Here is an 18,477-nt window from a genome sequence, read left to right as displayed (position 1 = left end):
TTGTCAGACCCTGAGGGGGGCACAGTGACCTAAATACAAAATTGTCGACAGCATTGACCAACTGAAAGAGGACATTGGTGAAACAAACATTTGATGTTGCAAAGATCAAATCAGATTAAAAGATACATTCATGAGAAAAAGCACAAAAAACAAAGGTTTTCCAAAGTAGGTCCAATTCAGAGTCTGACATATGTTTAGGTTTCTAAACAAATTAATCTACTGGGTATTTTCTGGATTAACCAGTAGATGAATAAGCCTATGTTTTTCCTTAAGAGATGAGATGAGATTTGGCTGATTTACAAGGAGATCCCTTGAAATTAAAGCTTATTTGTAAATCTTCTGATCTTGTACTTATTTACTTGTTTGCTATATGGTCAGACAGATGTTTTTTCCTTATTGTTATTCTGGTAGTTTTTTTTTTTTACATGGGTTGGTGGTATCATCTCTGAACAGATTAAAGTCTCTCACCCTTCCCGTAAAGAGGATTTCACTGTATCCAGCTTCCATGAATCCATGTGGATATGTCTATAGCTGTCAATGAGGACAGGAGCCACCTAGTGGTCAGGGTTGGCTTTGCTCGTTAAGTAGGCAATGGGGACAGTGTACTGTAAATCATGCAAAATCACTTGCTTTGAAAATCTTCATGTTAATCATTTGTGTTATCCTGATATCATTTGAACAGTGACTGACTGCATAAACTCTTCACACCCTGGACATTATTTGTAAAATCTTTGACTGAAAAGTGTAAACAGATTTTACTGTATAGGCTATGTGTATGAGCTAATTTCTTTTAAAGGAAAATCAAAACTAAATAAATGCACTGGATCTTTAAAATAGACATTTATTTTCCACATATTTCTAACAACAGTTCTGTAAAAGGAGTTTGCTGTACTCCACATTGATATAAATTAACAATATAGAGCAAATCCATAAATAAATAAGTTTAGCCGTCATGCCATTGCCGTATTTCAAGAGGGCTGTCTAGAGATCAATATAAGAATGATACAATTTCTTCCAGCATTTTCCTTTCTATAATGTGGCTGGCAATAGGCCCCTTCAGTTACCAATAGATAAATGGTAGCCTACATTGCCAACAGTGACTGATATTGAAAAATCACACCAGTGTGAACTGAGTGGTGCAACTCTGTGTGGGGGTCCCCGGAACTTCCAGACCCACAGGAACGTGCCCAGGGTGCCGGCCCGGTGCCGGCGAGCTGCCCCGTGTTCGAAACGGTCGAGAAATTACGGAGTTACTGTGTGGGGGAATTAGCATACAACACTCTCTATAGTCTCTCTCTCACTCCATCTCTCATGCACGCTCCACATTGTAATTAGCAGGCAACAGTGCAACAATATCTCTCACTCTGTTTCTAGCACAACAGCGCCACTTTTGCCCCTATTGGTACTCTAAACATAGGGATCTACGAGGGATGGACATAGGCAGGACATTTCTGTTCCTTGGAGTGGCTGCACCACTCAAAAAGCATGGTCAAGAAAAAATTGCAAAGGATACAATACCATTGATAAACTATGGTGGGAACACTCTTAAATTAGACTTGCAGATAGTTTTAACCACATGAACCCTAAGTCCATCATGTCATAATAGTTGAACATTCAGCTTTGGTGTAGGAGGGGGCAAGCATAGACCCCTGGGGGACTCTGGACTCTGGACTCATGGACCATGGTGCGTGTGCCTAGAATGTCCTTCATGACCTTTTGTCCTTTAAAGTACACTGTATAAAACCAGTGCATGTGTTGTTAGCTGGGCTGCACCCATAAAGCTCAATACTGGTTGACCTACAAAAACCAGTGAGAGTGCTGATGCTCGTCACAACCACAGGACGCCGGTGTGTCGTAAAGACTCACGGTGATCCGAGACGCTATGAGGCTTGACGCGTGACATCGACCTCACCAAAGAACGGAAGGGGGGGGGGGGGGGGCGAATAAACACACAACTGCCCAGTAACAAGAGCTCTCCCCTCATTGGCTGCTGAGGAGTGTTGGTATGATCATACCCTTTGTACAAAATGACACATGCGGTTTGGATGCATGTGCAGTGTGCACACGCAGGCAGGATTACAGTAACATGCTCTCACCCCCCCCCCTCTCTCTCTCTCTCTCTCTCTCATACTCGCACGCACGAACGCACGCTTGAATGTCTATGCACACTGCACAGCACATGGGCTCTCTCACCAACAACTGCAGAAGCACTCGCTGTACGGTATCCGTACCGGAGAACTCGCCAGTTTTCCGTTTTACTTCACCTTCATATAAATTGCACTGAATTGAGAGAAAGAGAGTAATTGTTTACAATTTACACTAGATGAAGTAGGAATGCAAAAGTTTAAACACCAAAGTACCGAAACAATGTAATTCATTAGTAAACATAAACAATATCCTGACCTGAAATGGTAGGCCTACTATCATTGGGATTCACATACCTCTGTACCCCCTCTCAATCATGTGTGCACACACACACACACACACACACACACACACACACACACACACACACACACACACACACACACACGGTGAGAACTAGGGCAGAATCATACCAGTATAAGCCTCCTTAATTTAGACATCCTCCAAGAACCTTTTTTTTCTCTCCATAGGCATTTGCCCAAGATTAGCTCTTAGCCCCTGGTAAGTACTAAGTGCATGGTAACAGTGCTGCCTTTCTACTTATTATACACATCAGATGATCAGCCACAGTGTTTTTATACTTAATGTCAAAACCACTTTTCTACACCATAATTAATTATATTAAATAAGAGCCCACAGTTACATTTTCTAACTATTGGCATTTATTTTCATAAAAAAGGTAAATAATAAATACCAATTTCATTTTCAACATCATTGGATTAGTTATACATAATGCAGCTCAACGTTATATTAATTTACCTCCCTTTAGTTGTCAATGGATATTTGTCACTACATTTCCACATGTAGCGTGTTAAATTTGTCCTCTGCATTTACCAATCTTAACTGTGGATGGTGGACAGTGGACACTATTAATACAGTGCACATGGGACTCACTGGGTGGGCTGGAGGGTGAACCAGCTAGCGACCTTACAATTCCCAGGCTGCCTCTAACCACTCAGCTACTGCCATCCGGCCCATCCCATTTCGATGGATGCTGATTGCACTCGTACTGTACGTAGGCTTTGCAAACCTAAGAATGGGCAGATGGACATGTGCAGCAGTAGCCTACAACCAAACTCATTAGCCAAATACTGCAGATCTACAAGCTCACTTGTTGCATTGTAATATGTTGTGAATTTGTAGGTCGGGAATTTCTAGTGAAGTGAATTGGCGTAGAGGGGAAAAGAACGCACCAGTACTTTATTCCCCTGGTCATTGTACTATAGAGAAGCAACAGGAACACCGCTTTAAGCACATCCCCTCTCATGTATATCTGAATCTTACGGTTACCATATAAACCTTTAGCCTCCAATCGGTCAAGAGCCAGTGTGGAGACTGGAGAGCTGCTTTGGGCATCCAGCTGAGTTTGTTTGTTCAACACGCTGGGGTCCTCTTGCCTGCCCACGTCTCATTTGAGGCAACAAGAAAAAGGCAAATAGATGAAAGGCGACCCCGAGTCGTGGATGATGCAACAAGGGCCCTCATTCTAAACAGGCAGCTTTTCAAATTAGTGGCTAATTGTGGCATCTGTTAACGCATTGAAGAGGTGTCAGTGAGGTATCATGGGTCTGTTAATTGGTACAAACAGGTAGCAGATGTAGGCTCTGGGATTGAGCATCTGCCAATTAGCAAGCCAACCTCCATGAGCACTGATTAGACAGCCATGCTGATGCTGATGGTGAGAGATGAGAGTTGGGAAGGAGATGAGAGGAACAAAGAGAGAAAAGGTGTCAAGGGGACAGGCTAAAAAGTTAAAGAGTTAAAGGAAGAGAGTTAAAGAATAAGTCACTCCCGTCTCCCAGCAATGAGGAAGAAGATCAAGACCTCACGTGTGTCACTCAATGGAGGAAATCAATTCAGAGTAGACGGTGCCAGTGGAACTTCAAACAAGGCGCTGGTTTAGAATTTGTTTCTTGTCATGCAACATTGTAGCCTAAGGGAAGTGGTCAATTGGACACATTTAACAGTAATGGTAGTTGGAAGAACATGCTGTGCCCTAGCTTGCAAATGTTATAGCACCATCTTGAGGCTAAAATGTAAAAAAAAACCATTTTATCACAGCTCATTCAAATGCAATGTCAACAAATAGCCACCAGTAGACTGGCAGTGTTTTGGTTGGCGGGGCTATAAGACATCCATTATACTATATGCTACTAGTTCAACCTGCAGCAATAGCATCATATTCCAGATATCAAAGTACAGCAATGAGTTGACACTACTACAGGCCTATACTTTGTTACAGCAAGTGCTCCACGACAACAGAAGTGCATGCCAACAACAAACACTCCACTGAACATTGCTTATACATTTATATGTAGATAGCTGCTCTTATACTGTCATTAATAATGACAGTACGCGTGCGCGGCTGCGCGCGCGTGCGCGCAACTGGCGCAAATGGCACCGACCAAAATGGAATAAAGATGCAAGCAACTTGCAAGACACAGGCTGTAGAGACACACAGACACATGCACGCACACGGCACCGAAACAACACTAACACACGCACACAAACACAGCCTCTCTCTCGCTCTCTCTTCCCAACTCAATGAGCGCTCGAGACACTTTCAATGTGATTAAACCAGCGATTATGTTTCTTAACTTTGTGAGATGAATGAAGCAGACCACAATACCTTTCTGTGGGTCCGTTGTGCAGTCAGCTGTCTGCCCCAACCCCAAGCAAGAATTTCAAACTCACAAAACGTATTTTGTCTCCTTTCCTTTTGTTGTATCCAAAATGGACTATATGCTCCAAGTTTTTTAACTTCATTTTCCCCTCCACGGACACGGGACAAAACGTATTATAAAGTAAATAATAAACTTATTTCATTTAAAATACTTCCACCCGCCATTAATACACATCATAAACAACACACACGAGCAGCCAATGACCTCACGGTCTGGGGCTGAGAGATTTAAGCAGGCGTGTCTTGGCAGCTGTCAATCATTCAACGCAATGAAAACCAATGGAAGCCTTTTGGGCTGTAAAAAAATCTGCCCATTTTGACCTATTTTGTGATTTTCTTGTAACTATTTGATGCTGTTGCTGCTTTAGATTTGACCAGAATATAAAAGTATCTATTCTAAAACATTTTAATAATAATATATTAAGATAGGGAGGCCTGAGCCCCCCTTGCCCATTGACACGAGCCACCCCACCATACCAGTTCAGCTGATAAAATGTAACGAGCATTTGACTTGTACCCATATGGACGCATGGGTTCAGATCAGATTGGGGTGACAGTAACACAAACCACAAAACTCAGATGGAAACAGCTAAATGAATTTACTTTTTGTTTTGGCCTAGTAATTCACCATACACTAGGCTATTTATTAGATAATGCACAGTACAACCCCAATTAGATTACTTCTGCTGACAAGATCAGCAAGGAATGCTATTGTTCTGCTGGCATAAAAATAAAGCAGTTTTATAAAAAGTCACACTATTCCATTTAAATAGTAATCACAAACTGTACACATAAAAGTAAATATACAAATAAATGAAACAATGAAAAATCCAACATTAGACCAATTGGGGTTTTCCCCCATACTAATCAATTTGTGTGTAGGGCCATTATATGAAAAGGGGGAGGTGAAACTAGGGTTGATCATCAACATGGCTTCTCTTCAGTGACTTCTTCATCAATAATTCTGTTAGGATAAAAAACAACATCAGTCTTAGTAGACATCTTATGTGCTGTTATATTGTCTTGCTAATCAGTTATTTCAACATGCAAAGTGTTTTTGATTTGCTGGTCTAGTTGTATGAACTACCTCTGAATCTCAAAAGACATGTTTTTTGGATACAAGGGAGACAGCAGCCACAAATCAACACAATACAACAAGACAAACTACAGGAGGCCAAACATCCCTGATGAATGTGTCACAGTTCCATCATCTGACCACAAAAGTGTTAAAACGCCATGTGTCTCTGGTATCGGACTTAGGTGAGACTTATTTTCTTTTGTGCTCAACATTCATGGAATATGACTCTTAAATCGTTGCTCGGGGCAATGTATACAAGAGGAGGAGAACTCTCCAAGTCTCCTTGGAAGAAGAGCCATGGCCACTAATGGTGAATGAAGTAGAATAATCTAAGACAGAAAATAATCTTAAAACCGTAAAGTTGGGTTGTCTCATGTAGGTCCCCAGAAATCTGAATATCCCAACATACTATAATAGACCAACAATAACAGTAAACTACACACTCAGCTGAAACTGTTACAGTACACCAATGAATCACAGTCACAACAAAAGTATACCAATCGCAGCAAACTACTACTGTATATAGCCGGGGAGCCACAAGGCCCAAAATTGGACAGGACCTGTGATGTCATGCTGTATTTTTTTTTTTTTTTTTTCTATTCATTTGGTCATTAAGGTCCACTGAATGAGAGGCCTGCTCTGCCGGGAACATCGCAAAATAAAGTTATGCCCATTTTTGTATACCACACCATACTGTAGAGTAACCAATATACAACATTTCATCATGCTTTAAGTAGAATGTGACAATTGTGACATGTCAAACTAGGGGGTTTTCATGATTCTGAATCCATTCCAAGCATTCTTTTTGCATGAAAAACACTCCTTGGCCTAAATTCAGCCATAGCCACAAAATGTGCTGACCTCATCACTTTTGTGCTGACCTCATCACATTTCTGATGACGGCTATGGCCGTTTTTAGGCCAAGGAGTGTTTTTCATGCAAAACAAATGGAATGGATTCAGAATCATGAAAACCCCCTAGTTTGACATGTCACAATTGTCACATGCTACTTAAAGCATGATGAAATTTGGGAAATGTTGTCTTATATTGGTTATATGGTGTGGTATACAAAAATGGCCATAACTTTTTTCGCAATGTTTTCGGCAGAGCAGGCCTCTCATTCTGTGGACCTTAATGACCACGTGAATAGAGAAAAACACGTATTAAAAAGTACAGCATGACATCACAGGTTAATCCTTAACCATGTTACAGCAATCACAGCTAAAATACTTTAGCATTCCGCTAATGTGGTGTAGTGTATGTTTTTAATTGTTTTCAATGGGAGTGCTGCGTATTTGCACTATGCTGGAAATGCCAGCAGCGTGATATGGCTTAAGTGTTCAAGTCTAGCATTTCTATCTCTTGAAATATATTCTCTGTTTTTTTGGACGAGTGTGCTTTGGTTCTTCACCTGGGCAAAAACACTTTGGTGACGGTCACAGCCATAGTACTGTAATAGTTATCTTTATCTGCCCCAAAGCAAAAGCACCCTGGCATGATTATTGCCTTGAAGCATGTGATAATCTTGGGCGGATCAGTTATGTGCAAAAACTCAAATGTTTCAAATGCCAAAATGCTCAGCAAAGGCACACTTACTACTCTTTACTGTCTTTGAGTTTCATAATTAATTGAAAGAGCGTCTATTCTAGTATTGGATAAGAATCCAATACTAGAATAGTACAAAATGGTTAAGGCTACCTGTGTTGTTTGCAAGCACATTTTGTTTGGTAACATTACAATAACATCTCAAATTAAATGATGTAGGCCTACATTAGCTTTGGTCACCCTTCCGTAAATACCTTCATTTGTTCATATATCCAGTCAATGAAATAGGAGACATTTCCATAGATCCCAGGCCTATTCTTCCATGCACATCCTATACCCCAGCTTGTGTCCCCTACCAGCCACCATACTTGTCCCTCCTTGGCAACCAGGGGTCCTCCACTGTCACCCTGCAGTAATCAAGAGCAATTTAGTGTCAAGTTAGTGATGCAGGGTTACGCTATAATATGTATGTGCTAATAACACCAGACTCTTTGTCTGTGCCATCTGTGTGCAATGTCAAAGTTATTAGTTAGCATTATGTATGGGGGGAGAGAGACTGACCTGACATGAGTCCACTCCTCCTTCCAGTTTGCCAGCACATATCATGGTTTCGGTTACTTTTCCATCCAACACCTCCTCTCTGTTGCATGTGTCTCTGCTGTAAATAGTAACCTCGGCCTGCATTAGTGTGTCAGGGGAAGATCCTGAAGGCAAAATTTGAAATTGTACTTAATGCTTCACTACGCACTCCTCCATTCACTTGTAAATTGTTAAAAACGTATTTATTTCGTATTTTCGTATTTATTTTATGATATCTTTTTTTTACTTGATTTATTTGCATCTCAATGTTTTACCTTCTATTGTTTGTTTCATGCCCTTGTTTTAACATGATTTTACCTTGTTGTACAGCACTTTGTAACATTGTTTCGAAAGGTGCTCTATAAATAAAATGTACTTACTTACTTGTACATTTTAAAAACTCCACTGCCATTCATAACAAATGTAGCAATGAGAATAAATTGTGGGAGAGTTAGATGAAATGTATCAATGGAGTGTAAAATCTGCCTCAACTTCGAGCATCGGTTTTGGAGTACGATCACGTCGGCATGAAGTGATCCCAAACTGCTGATCCTTCCTTAATTTAGTTCCGAGCATTAATAAATGTGACGGCTGAAATCAATCTGGCACACCCTATGAAATCAAGCCTCGCCCTCGTTTTTGCTACATGAACAACTGCAATACGACCAAACAACGTATGGAAACCATAGTTACATTTAGGAACAAAATCCCCTCTCACACACACACACACACACACACACACACACACACACACACACACACACACACACACACACACACACACACACACACACACACACACACACACACACACACACACACACACACACACACACACACACACACACACACACACACACACACACACACACACACACACACACACACACACACACACACACACACACACACACACACACACACGTGTGTTGTATTTTAAATAAATAAAGAATGAACACCTGCATGAATTAAATAATAGCTGTAGGCCTACCCTACACGTTCACCTGCATGAATTAAATAATAGCTGTAGGCCTACCCTACACGTTGTCTGTTTCCCTCTCGCCTCACTTGTCTGGCTGTCATGCACGCACGCACGCACCAAGGCTACATGACACATCACAGTTGCATCGCCATGAATGGAATAAGTTTGTAGGCTACTATATTAATTTTACCCATTCGTGTGCAGTGCACGTTAAAGCAGTCATGTAGCCTAGGTAGGCGAAGACGATCCCAGTGAAACTGCATGCTCACTGCTATGTGAGGGCTGTGGGTGAGTGATGCCTGCACCGCACGTTAATGAGAGATAACCTGGCAAGGCAGTCATAAATAATCAATGTTTATGGAGTGATTGATGAATGAATCATAAACATATGGATGAAGGCTGGTGTGTGCTGGTGTCGCTGTTTAAACAGCGCCCACCACGGTCCCGTCCCATAAGCCTATCTGACCCAGATGACCAGATCTGCCTTTTATCTGAATGACTGTTAAAGCACTTATTTAAAGGACAACTTTAGTTTTTTTCAACCAAGGTTCATGTTTTATGTTGTTATTAGAGAAAGTAAAAGATGAGTGTTAATTCTTGCTCGAATGCCCCCGCCCCCCTGTCAAAACCAGCTAAAATCCCATAAAACGAAAGAAAGCAGCAAATGAAAAATAATTAACACTCACCTTACATTTACTTTCTCTAATAACAACCTAAAACATGAACCTCGGTTGAAGAAACGAAAGTTGTCCTTTAAATGGGTGAATGATTAAGCCCCTTACACCTATAGGCCTATAGCCTACAATTGCAAATAGGCAAAATATTATTTTAATTTATATAGGCTGCGCTCCCGAATCATCTCACAAGTGCGCTCGCATATATGTTTAACAAGGCCAGTAAAGCACTGTTTGATTATTTGTACATTGTAAACATGTTATATTGTTTTTAATTGAGCAATATTAATTGCTTGTAAATCTCTCTTTTGACATGTATACACATACAGTTTTATATTAACATTTTAGGAGTGAATACATAATATGTTTAGATGCCTGTGACAGCCTGTCAGCTGGTCAGACATGCTGCTCCACTTTTCTACAACAGAAAAACAGGTGAGGACAAAGCCTACAACAGCTCCCGCCCGACCTGACGTGATATTTGGCCGGGCGCACGTTCAAGTTCAAGGTCATGCAGGGATAATAAATGCCGAAAATGATGGTGGTTCCGGTGTACGCCCATATTTGGACTGCACAATCCGTTACCTGCTGAGAACCATGGCCTCAGATTTGGAGATGGAGATCCTCATCCAGAACAGCAGCCGTACCCAGACAGCAGAGAGCTCTAGGACTCAGAGCAGCAGTCGTACTCAGACAGACAGCAGAGAGCTCTAGGACTCAGAGCAGCAGTCGTACTCAGACAGACAGCAGAGAGCTCTAGGACTCAGAGCAGCAGTCTTACTCAGACAGACAGCAGAGAGCTCTAGGACTCGGAGCAGCAGTCGTACTCAGACAGACAGCAGAGAGCTCTAGGACTCAGAGCAGCAGTCGTACCCAGACTGAGAGCTCTATAGGGACTCAGAGCAGCAGTCATACCCAGACAGCAGCAGAGAGCTTTAGGACTCAGAGCAACCAGCTTATAGTTGCTGGTCTGTTACGTTAATGTTTTTTGTTTGTTTGTGATATAGTTAGAGGCCTTGAATAAGCTCTTTAGGTTTTCCTACGTCCTCCTAGTTATTTTCAAGTATTTTGTATTGTACATCCAGCCTATGCTGCCTCACCTTGTGATCTTAAGGCTCCCCATCCAGTGATCCAGGCTTGGCGCTCAGGGGAGAAGTTAACACCAACATTGGGAAGACATACAGGCCTCACTTCTCCTAAAGCAGAAACATCAAGCTGGAAGTTGGACAAATATATCCACCAGAAATATACAGGTTGCATGGACTACAAAATAGTTGTAATTCATGTATGTGTTGGAAAATCACTTACGTGAAAATGTGAGGGGTGTACTGAGCCTCAGCAGAGCAATGTCATTGTCACTGGTTTCTGGGTCATATCCTTTATGATTGATGATTCTTTCAACTCTATTGCTGCTAATCCAGCTCATTGCAACCAAGCTCACATGGCCAGAATGCACCGTCCACAACGCAGGCTTGGAGTACCTAAGGTGGAAATGAGAAACAGGTGACATCAACTATGATAAAAAAAAAACCCAAAAACATGGATGGATGGATGGATAGATGGATAGATGGATAGATGGATGGATGGATGGATAGATGGATGGATAGATGGATACTATATATAATCTTGCTATACTCCTAAAGGTGAGGAAACATCTGTCTTTCTGTGATTAGGTCTGTCTATCTTCATCCATTTTTCTCCTCAGTGGGTTGCCCAATTGATCTAAACTTGTACATGAGCATTGGCTATTGGCAAACAAAAAGAGTATGAAAGCCAATTGTTTTTACTTTTTCCAAATATAAGCTGTGTGCCTTGCAAGGCATTGGATCCCCAACTGCTCCAGCTTTTATTCTGCGTCTATGTGCAGGGCTTTGCTGAAAATAAGCACTTGGCCTCGGCTACTACCATGGGTAAAAAAAAGAAGAAGAAGAAGGAAAAAGGAGATAGCTCAGTCGTGCAGTTATAAATGACTTTGATTTGAACACACAGCAAAGAGCAGACCCGAGGCTGGCCTGCACGTGACGTGGACTATATAAACTTTGTGCACCAGTCCTGAGTCCAATGTGTAGGTGTGGTCAATAATCTGTGGCCTAAACCCTAAAGCATATCAAACTGAGTGTAGGTCCTTGGAATTTAAAAAGGTTGAGAATCAGTGGTCTAAAAGAATAGACTCACGTTTGGAAGCAGTGAGCAGCAGACAAAATCCAGTATGGGCTGATAATGGAGCCTCCGCATACGTGCTGACCATTAATCTGTAGACTGACCTGCCATGGCCAGGCCCCCCTCACTGCCTGTGTGCCCCCCACAATACGAGTCCTGGGGGCTGCATCACTCACACCACATTCTGAGGAAGGGATTTAAAAACAATTCCACATTTAGGCAACAAGTTCATTCACAATTAAGCACTTAAATGTGTATTTTAGGTTTATTTTACTTAAACCTTAAAATAAACATTTAAGTGCTAGTATTAAACCAGGACACCATGCAAACACGGTCAGGCAGAACCCAGATTATTACCAATTCACTTATAACCAAAGTAAAGTTAAATTATAAGCTTAAAATTAAATAACAGCTTACCAATACAGCGCAGGCTGACAGCAGGGACTGTGCAACTTTGACTGCAAAGGGGAGTGACACACAAATTAATTTGATGTAAAGCTACAGTACAATCTGTTCATGTACTACCCTAGCTGCAAACAACTTGCTATCTGCAATTCTGCATCAACAACCTCCATTGACATTCATGAAACAGAAAAGTTCTTCTATATCTGAAGAACCAAGGCCTGGCCCAGGCCTTCATTTTGAGGCCCTTTGAGAACTCTACCGTTGGGTTCTGTATGAACGGCAGCTCGAGTGTGACAAACAGTGCATGTGTGAGTATTAGATTAGATTTAGATTAGATTCAATTGAGTACCAGGACACTATTAATAATAGACAATTTGAAAATATGAAAATAAAATATCCGCATTAGAATGAAGACAACTAGCTCCATTCAAACTGCATTTTACTGTGGGAGGAGTGGGGGAAAATGGAGAACAGGGGGCAACTATGAAACAATTCAAGGCCAACATGCAGGACAGGATTATAGGCTTGATTCAGGGTACATGTGTTTTGGTGTGGATTTGTCCAACCGTCCAAGAACAGGATGATATTTTGAGTATTAGAAAAATATAATTTTGTTCTAAATATCCATTCCATAGGCTGACAAACATAGCTATTGTTCTGGACACTTAATTGTCATATTGTGGAAATGTCCATAGACATTATTTTCCTAGAAATACCACCATACAAGTTTTGTTTTGTTTTTTTCAGCCAAGGTTCATGTTTTAGGTTAAGTAAAATATGAGTGTTAATTGTTTTTCATTCGCTGCTTTCTTTCGTTTTAGCTATTATACATAATATACAAAGAAGTGGCTAAATATGTATTTTTCCTTTTTTTTCCTGCTTTTTTTTTTTTTACAAAATGTTATAGCGATTTCTTTATTATTATTTACTATAGTCCTACTAGACCCCAGGAACTTGTATCTGGCCACAAAATATCACAGGATCTTTCTCTAATAACAACCTGAAACAAGAAAACAAAAAACAAACAAAAAGGTTGTCCTTTTAACCACTTAAACCCTGTAGTTGGTTGACTGGAGTCTCTCAGGGCTCTATAGTTTTATGGGGCTTTGTGATCTGGTTCATACGTACCTGTGTGTTAGCAGTGACTGGATATATTTTACAGGTGTATATCCAGACTTCACTTTCATGTAGCCTCCATGCGCCATGGATCCTGCACTGATCTTAGTAGAAGAGACATAGTCCCCACTGTAGAATATGCAAAGCAACAACAGCTCTGTGTTCATTTTACTTGACTGACTGTACAAATGGAACCAAATGGGCCTATATTTCACTGAGAAAGTGAGAATTAATGTTTGGCTAAAAGCCTCAACTGATGAAAGCTGAATTCAACTGAGTTAATCTGTGTGTCAAGCTCAAAATCAATTTGACACCAAGGTTAGTGACCACTGGATGCAGGGGGCTCAGATCCAGAGAGGTGTCACAGGCAGTGCTGGGTCTGAACACCATGACACCTTTTACTTTAATTAAAGTTTTGGACGTTTAAAGCCATACATAAACTTGTATGTCCTTCAGACAGTCCAGCAGTGTATACTGTCACACAAAACTATCCGATCTACAAGAGCTTGAGGCTATTTTTGCTCATCAAAGTGATTAATCTGTCCGTGGGTTTTACAAACATTGAACCAGTTAAAATGATTAACAAGAGCTTGTGACTGAATAATAAGTCTGGGTCAATTTGAACACAACACATGGTTATTTTATTATAATTTTCTCTTTTTTAAACATTTCCTGGATATGTAAGGTTTCCACCCAACAGCACTGGTAAGAATACATGACCAAGTGGAGCGGTACTGCACCTCTTGTATCCGATCTGTTCACACGTAGCTTTTCCATATTCGTCATTCCAGTCTTCTGCACACACCGGCCTCCATGTTTGGCCTTCTGGAGAGTAGCTCTGCAGGAGGAAGTTGGTCCCATGGAGGCGAACTAGATAGCAGAGAAGCTGGCGTTAGGATTACTAGTTGTGTCAGTGTCACCACTATTCACACACTTCCAAAAGGAATTAAGGACATTAGACATGCAGTAGGGCAGTGGTTCTAAAAGTGGGGTCCTTGAGGGTGTTCCATGGTTTCCCCAGTTAAATGATTGATTAGGAACCAAATTAATCTCACTGAGGATTTACAGTGTAGATTTACCTGCCAGAGATAAAAAAAGATTGTATGTGTTCAAAATATATTTAAATAGCCTAAGATATGTTTAAAGTGTACGCTGTTAAACCTCAAATGCATTGACCAAATGTGTGGTGTAAGAGAGTGCATGCGTGTTTGTGCTTACAACACTGGGATTCATCTTGTCCCTTTGAACAATCCTTGACACCGTCACACCACTGGGAGGCGCTGAGGCACGCCCCACCATCACCACATGTCTTCCCCAGCAGACACTGGTAATACACTGTAGCACACACACACACACACACACACACACACACACACACACACACACACACACACACACACACACACACACACACACACACACACACACACACACACACACACACACACACACACACACACACACACACACACACACACACACACACACACACACACACACACACACACACACACACACACACACACACACACACACACACACACACACACATTATTAATAGTCAATTATCAATAATAGTGAAAATAGAAGGTCTACAGTTGCATCACAATGCATTGTGATGTTGTAGATCTGCTATTTTCACTATATTTGCAATAAGGTTCTAGTGATTTATAATGTGTCCTTCCTAGAAATGTAGCGGAGTCAAAAGTACAGTATAATTTCAATGGAACATGAACAATAACTTACAGAAGTACCACAGCAAAGCTCCCGTCACTGCCAGGACAGCTAAGACTGACAGTACGGCACACAGTATCCAACTACACTGGATTCTCTTCGATTCTGAGTGATGGTACAGACAAAACACAGGAAAACACTTTTTTTTGTTAATTAATGCTTTTTCTTAGCTTCTTGATTCAAGGTTTAACAACATTCATTACAGTAAGAATCAGTTGTAGGTATTATAATAGGATTCAACTAATATTGCAGTCCACTGGAGTCCTGCAAGTAAAAACAATACATTTTAAATAGTTGTGGTGGTTAGGTACTATGGAAACATGCAAACTCTTTACATTTACATAATTCTGAAAGGTACAAAAACAGTCTTGCAACATACTGTGAAATAATAATCAATACATGTACATGTACATAATAATCAACATAATTCATCACTGTCGGGAGGAAACTACCCAACTAAATTTTTTAAGTTTTCACAAATGAATGCAATTAATTGAACACCCTTTACGTCTGTGTGTTGGTTAAAAAAATATTGAACCATGAATGAAAAGTATTAAAAAGCGCTTCGGACAAAACCTCTTAACTCTTAAACCTCAAAACCTCTCGACTCCATTGGACCCTCAAACTGGTTAATTGATTTGTTGATATTTAAAACTTAAAACCGCCCAAGACACATTTTCACATCAATTTCATCACGCCATACATCATGTCCTCCTAATAAAGCACACTTCAAACCGCAATATTAGCAAACACCGCACCCAGAGAATTACACATTACAGTACATACTGTACATAAACACATGACGTAAGAATGAGGTGTACAAACTAATTGAATAAGGAGTACTGTACCTTTGCTCTGGGTTGTCGGGTTCTCGGCTTGTGCAGGGGTCACAGGGTGGTGTGTGTTAATGACACTGGGGGTGTATCGGGGTACACCATCTGAGGCGTGGTCTGGCGGGAGAGGGGGATACACCGGGGCATAAGGAGGTGGTCTTTCATCCCCATATTGAAACCCTCGGTTTACATAGTCGGGACCTGCTGTCTGGGGGAAATCAGAAGGAAATTAACCAATTAAGATGATTCACGGTTCTCAATAACAGTGCTTCAACCTTTTCAGGCATTTGAACTGGGGTGGGGAGTCTATAGGAAAGCCCAACCCGACAAGCTCATGTGGCATTTGAGTTGCAGTTGAGGCATAAATATTGTGAAAATAGCAGATCTACAACCCCTACGACACCTTGCAATGCTGAAGTGGTGAGCTTGTAGATCGACCATATTCACAATTTTTGCCCCTTTCTTATATTATTTGACAATTTGGCCCCCCCGACCCACATGTTGAGAACCGCTGCTAAAAACAATTTGGGTCTTTAAGTAAAAATCCTAATGTTGATATTGGATTGATCAAGTCGGTAAGACAAAAATAATAACATAACATGTTTTAACCACTGAAACACTATACATAAATACTGAGTAAACCAATATTTAGTTGATCGATATCGGCTCTGAATTCACCATTTGTCAGCCTTCTGATTGTTTGGTTCCTGACTGACTAACCAGCAGGCTCTTTCTGACTTGTTTCCGCCTTGGTTCCACCTTTTTTATGTTGAATTAAAAACAAACATGATATGCCCAGCCACCATGCTGCACCTGTGATGTTCCTTTTTACTGACACCAAGTTTAAAATAAGAATTGAATTCACAGAATATCAATACGAAGAAACTGAAAAACACGATATTTCAATGGTAGTGGATGGAGAGAAAGGATTTTTGTCCAACCACGAAACGGCAACCAATGGGTGCGAAGAGGGGCACAACCAGGGACGTGACTTGACAAAGGGTGAATTAGTCTGCTCTTTTCTCGAGCGTTTCCCTAGGTAGGTTCTCAATGCACTTCCCACTGGGAGGAGACCCCAGGACAGATCAAGGCGCAGATGGAGGGATTACATCGACTCACTGGCCTTGGAACGCCTCAGGAAGCTGTTGCCCCCGGGACCCGACTACGGATAGGCGGTTGAAGATGGATGAATGGATATAGTATAGATTTTCCCCCCACACATTTCATATAGTATGGAGTGTCAAATAGAATCTAATATTCATCAGTAGGTAAGACCGTATAGTAGTCTAAATGTTCTTCTGAATACTATACAGTCAAGACTCCATGGCATGCAACTGTCAAGGAATCAGGATGGTGAGGCAAACAGAGTTGGAGACACTTTATAATATAAAGGTTTAGACGAACTCAAGTAGTTCAGTTATGAAAGCAGGGATCGGAACATAGCCCTACACAGAGATAAGAGGGAGCTTGAGTCATAGGACCAGGCAGTACTCAAAATAATAAATACCTGGCCTGTTCCATGACGTCATGACTATAATATTCAGAAGGCCAGAATATATAAAACCAAGGATGATCAACATGAAAGACAGACTAATGCATCATATCTGACAATTAAAAGGCTGAGAAGAAAATCACTGGCCTGTGGCAAACATTTTTGTGGACTTTGATGAAGACCTCACTGTCTGCTGTCAAGTGTCATTGATTAATATCTTGAAATATTTTGCATATTGTGATGCAGTGGCATTTGCATGTGCCCTGCAAACACAGAAAGTACATTTACCTGATCATTGTTCATACTGATTCCGCTTACAGTGGTCCAGGAAGTTGCCAAACCTGTTAAAGGATAAAGGTCAACAAGCAATGAGGTGATATGGCAAGATATATTGTTATATCAATTCATGAAACTCAAATGGAAATGTGAATATTTCATACCGGTATATGCATATTTAGTTACATATTTTGTCAAGTAAAGTAGTTTTGTTAATCAGCCAAATAAATGCAGATGAATGAAAGGCTCTCTCTGGGTTATGTGTACAGTACACAATAACACAGTGACAACACCAATTTAGGTTTAAATAGAAAGCACACTAGACATACCCTATTATGAAAATGAACTGATCAAATTTCCCCAAATGGTTCATCCATTAACTGCATATGGTGATTTTACACACCATTATTTGTTTATTTTATTCCAGAATTTGTCTGACTTACCTTGAAACTCCAAAGTTCTGTTAACAGTCCGATTCTGTCTATTCGTTGTACTCTCCTCTCCTCTCACTCTGAATCAGAACATTCCTCCGCTATGCCAGGTAATGAACAGCCATGGCCACACCTTTCCCTGTGTGTGCTTAAGCTAGTGTGCTCATGCTGCAGGCCAGTTGATGTGTGGGGATACTTGAAATGACATAAACAAACAGTAAGCATTCTCTGATCTCGGTCAAACTGATACTAGAGAAAGACAAATGTGTTCTTCCTAACGAGGCCTTGTGATTAAGTGAATAATGTGAAAGCAATGCGTACACTTTCACAGCAGTCCCTTAGTG

The 18,477-nt window shown here is 40.9% G+C and overlaps 1 protein-coding gene across 2 annotated transcripts; it reads right to left on the bottom strand.

Moving 5' to 3' along the window:
- Positions 1–5,617: 5,617 nt before the first annotated feature.
- Positions 5,618–18,261, bottom strand: tmprss2 (transmembrane serine protease 2). 2 transcript variants are annotated; one of them, XM_080779855.1, is made up of 14 exons: positions 18,146–18,261; positions 17,715–17,767; positions 15,950–16,142; positions 15,114–15,206; positions 14,586–14,702; positions 14,108–14,237; positions 13,380–13,496; positions 12,264–12,304; positions 11,862–12,030; positions 10,995–11,167; positions 10,787–10,882; positions 8,013–8,155; positions 7,706–7,858; positions 5,618–5,792 (listed from the first exon to the last, which is right to left on the bottom strand). In XM_080779855.1, exons 2-14 carry the CDS (start codon positions 17,727–17,729, stop codon positions 5,784–5,786), a joined length of 1,449 nt encoding a protein of 482 aa, XP_080635981.1. In that variant the 5' UTR covers positions 17,730–17,767; positions 18,146–18,261; the 3' UTR covers positions 5,618–5,783. The 2 variants fall into 2 exon arrangements, with proteins under 2 accessions (XP_080635981.1, XP_080635980.1); XM_080779854.1 differs by lacking the exon at positions 5,618–5,792 and having other exon boundaries at positions 7,640–7,858.
- Positions 18,262–18,477: the final 216 nt, after the last annotated feature.

The sequence above is a fragment of the Protomyctophum bolini genome, assembly GCF_963924005.1.
Source record: "Protomyctophum bolini genome assembly, chromosome: 13".
Lineage (NCBI taxonomy): Eukaryota > Metazoa > Chordata > Actinopteri > Myctophiformes > Myctophidae > Protomyctophum > Protomyctophum bolini.
The sequence above is the reverse complement of the archived record's forward strand: the minus strand, read 5'-3'. Positions and strand labels throughout refer to the sequence as shown.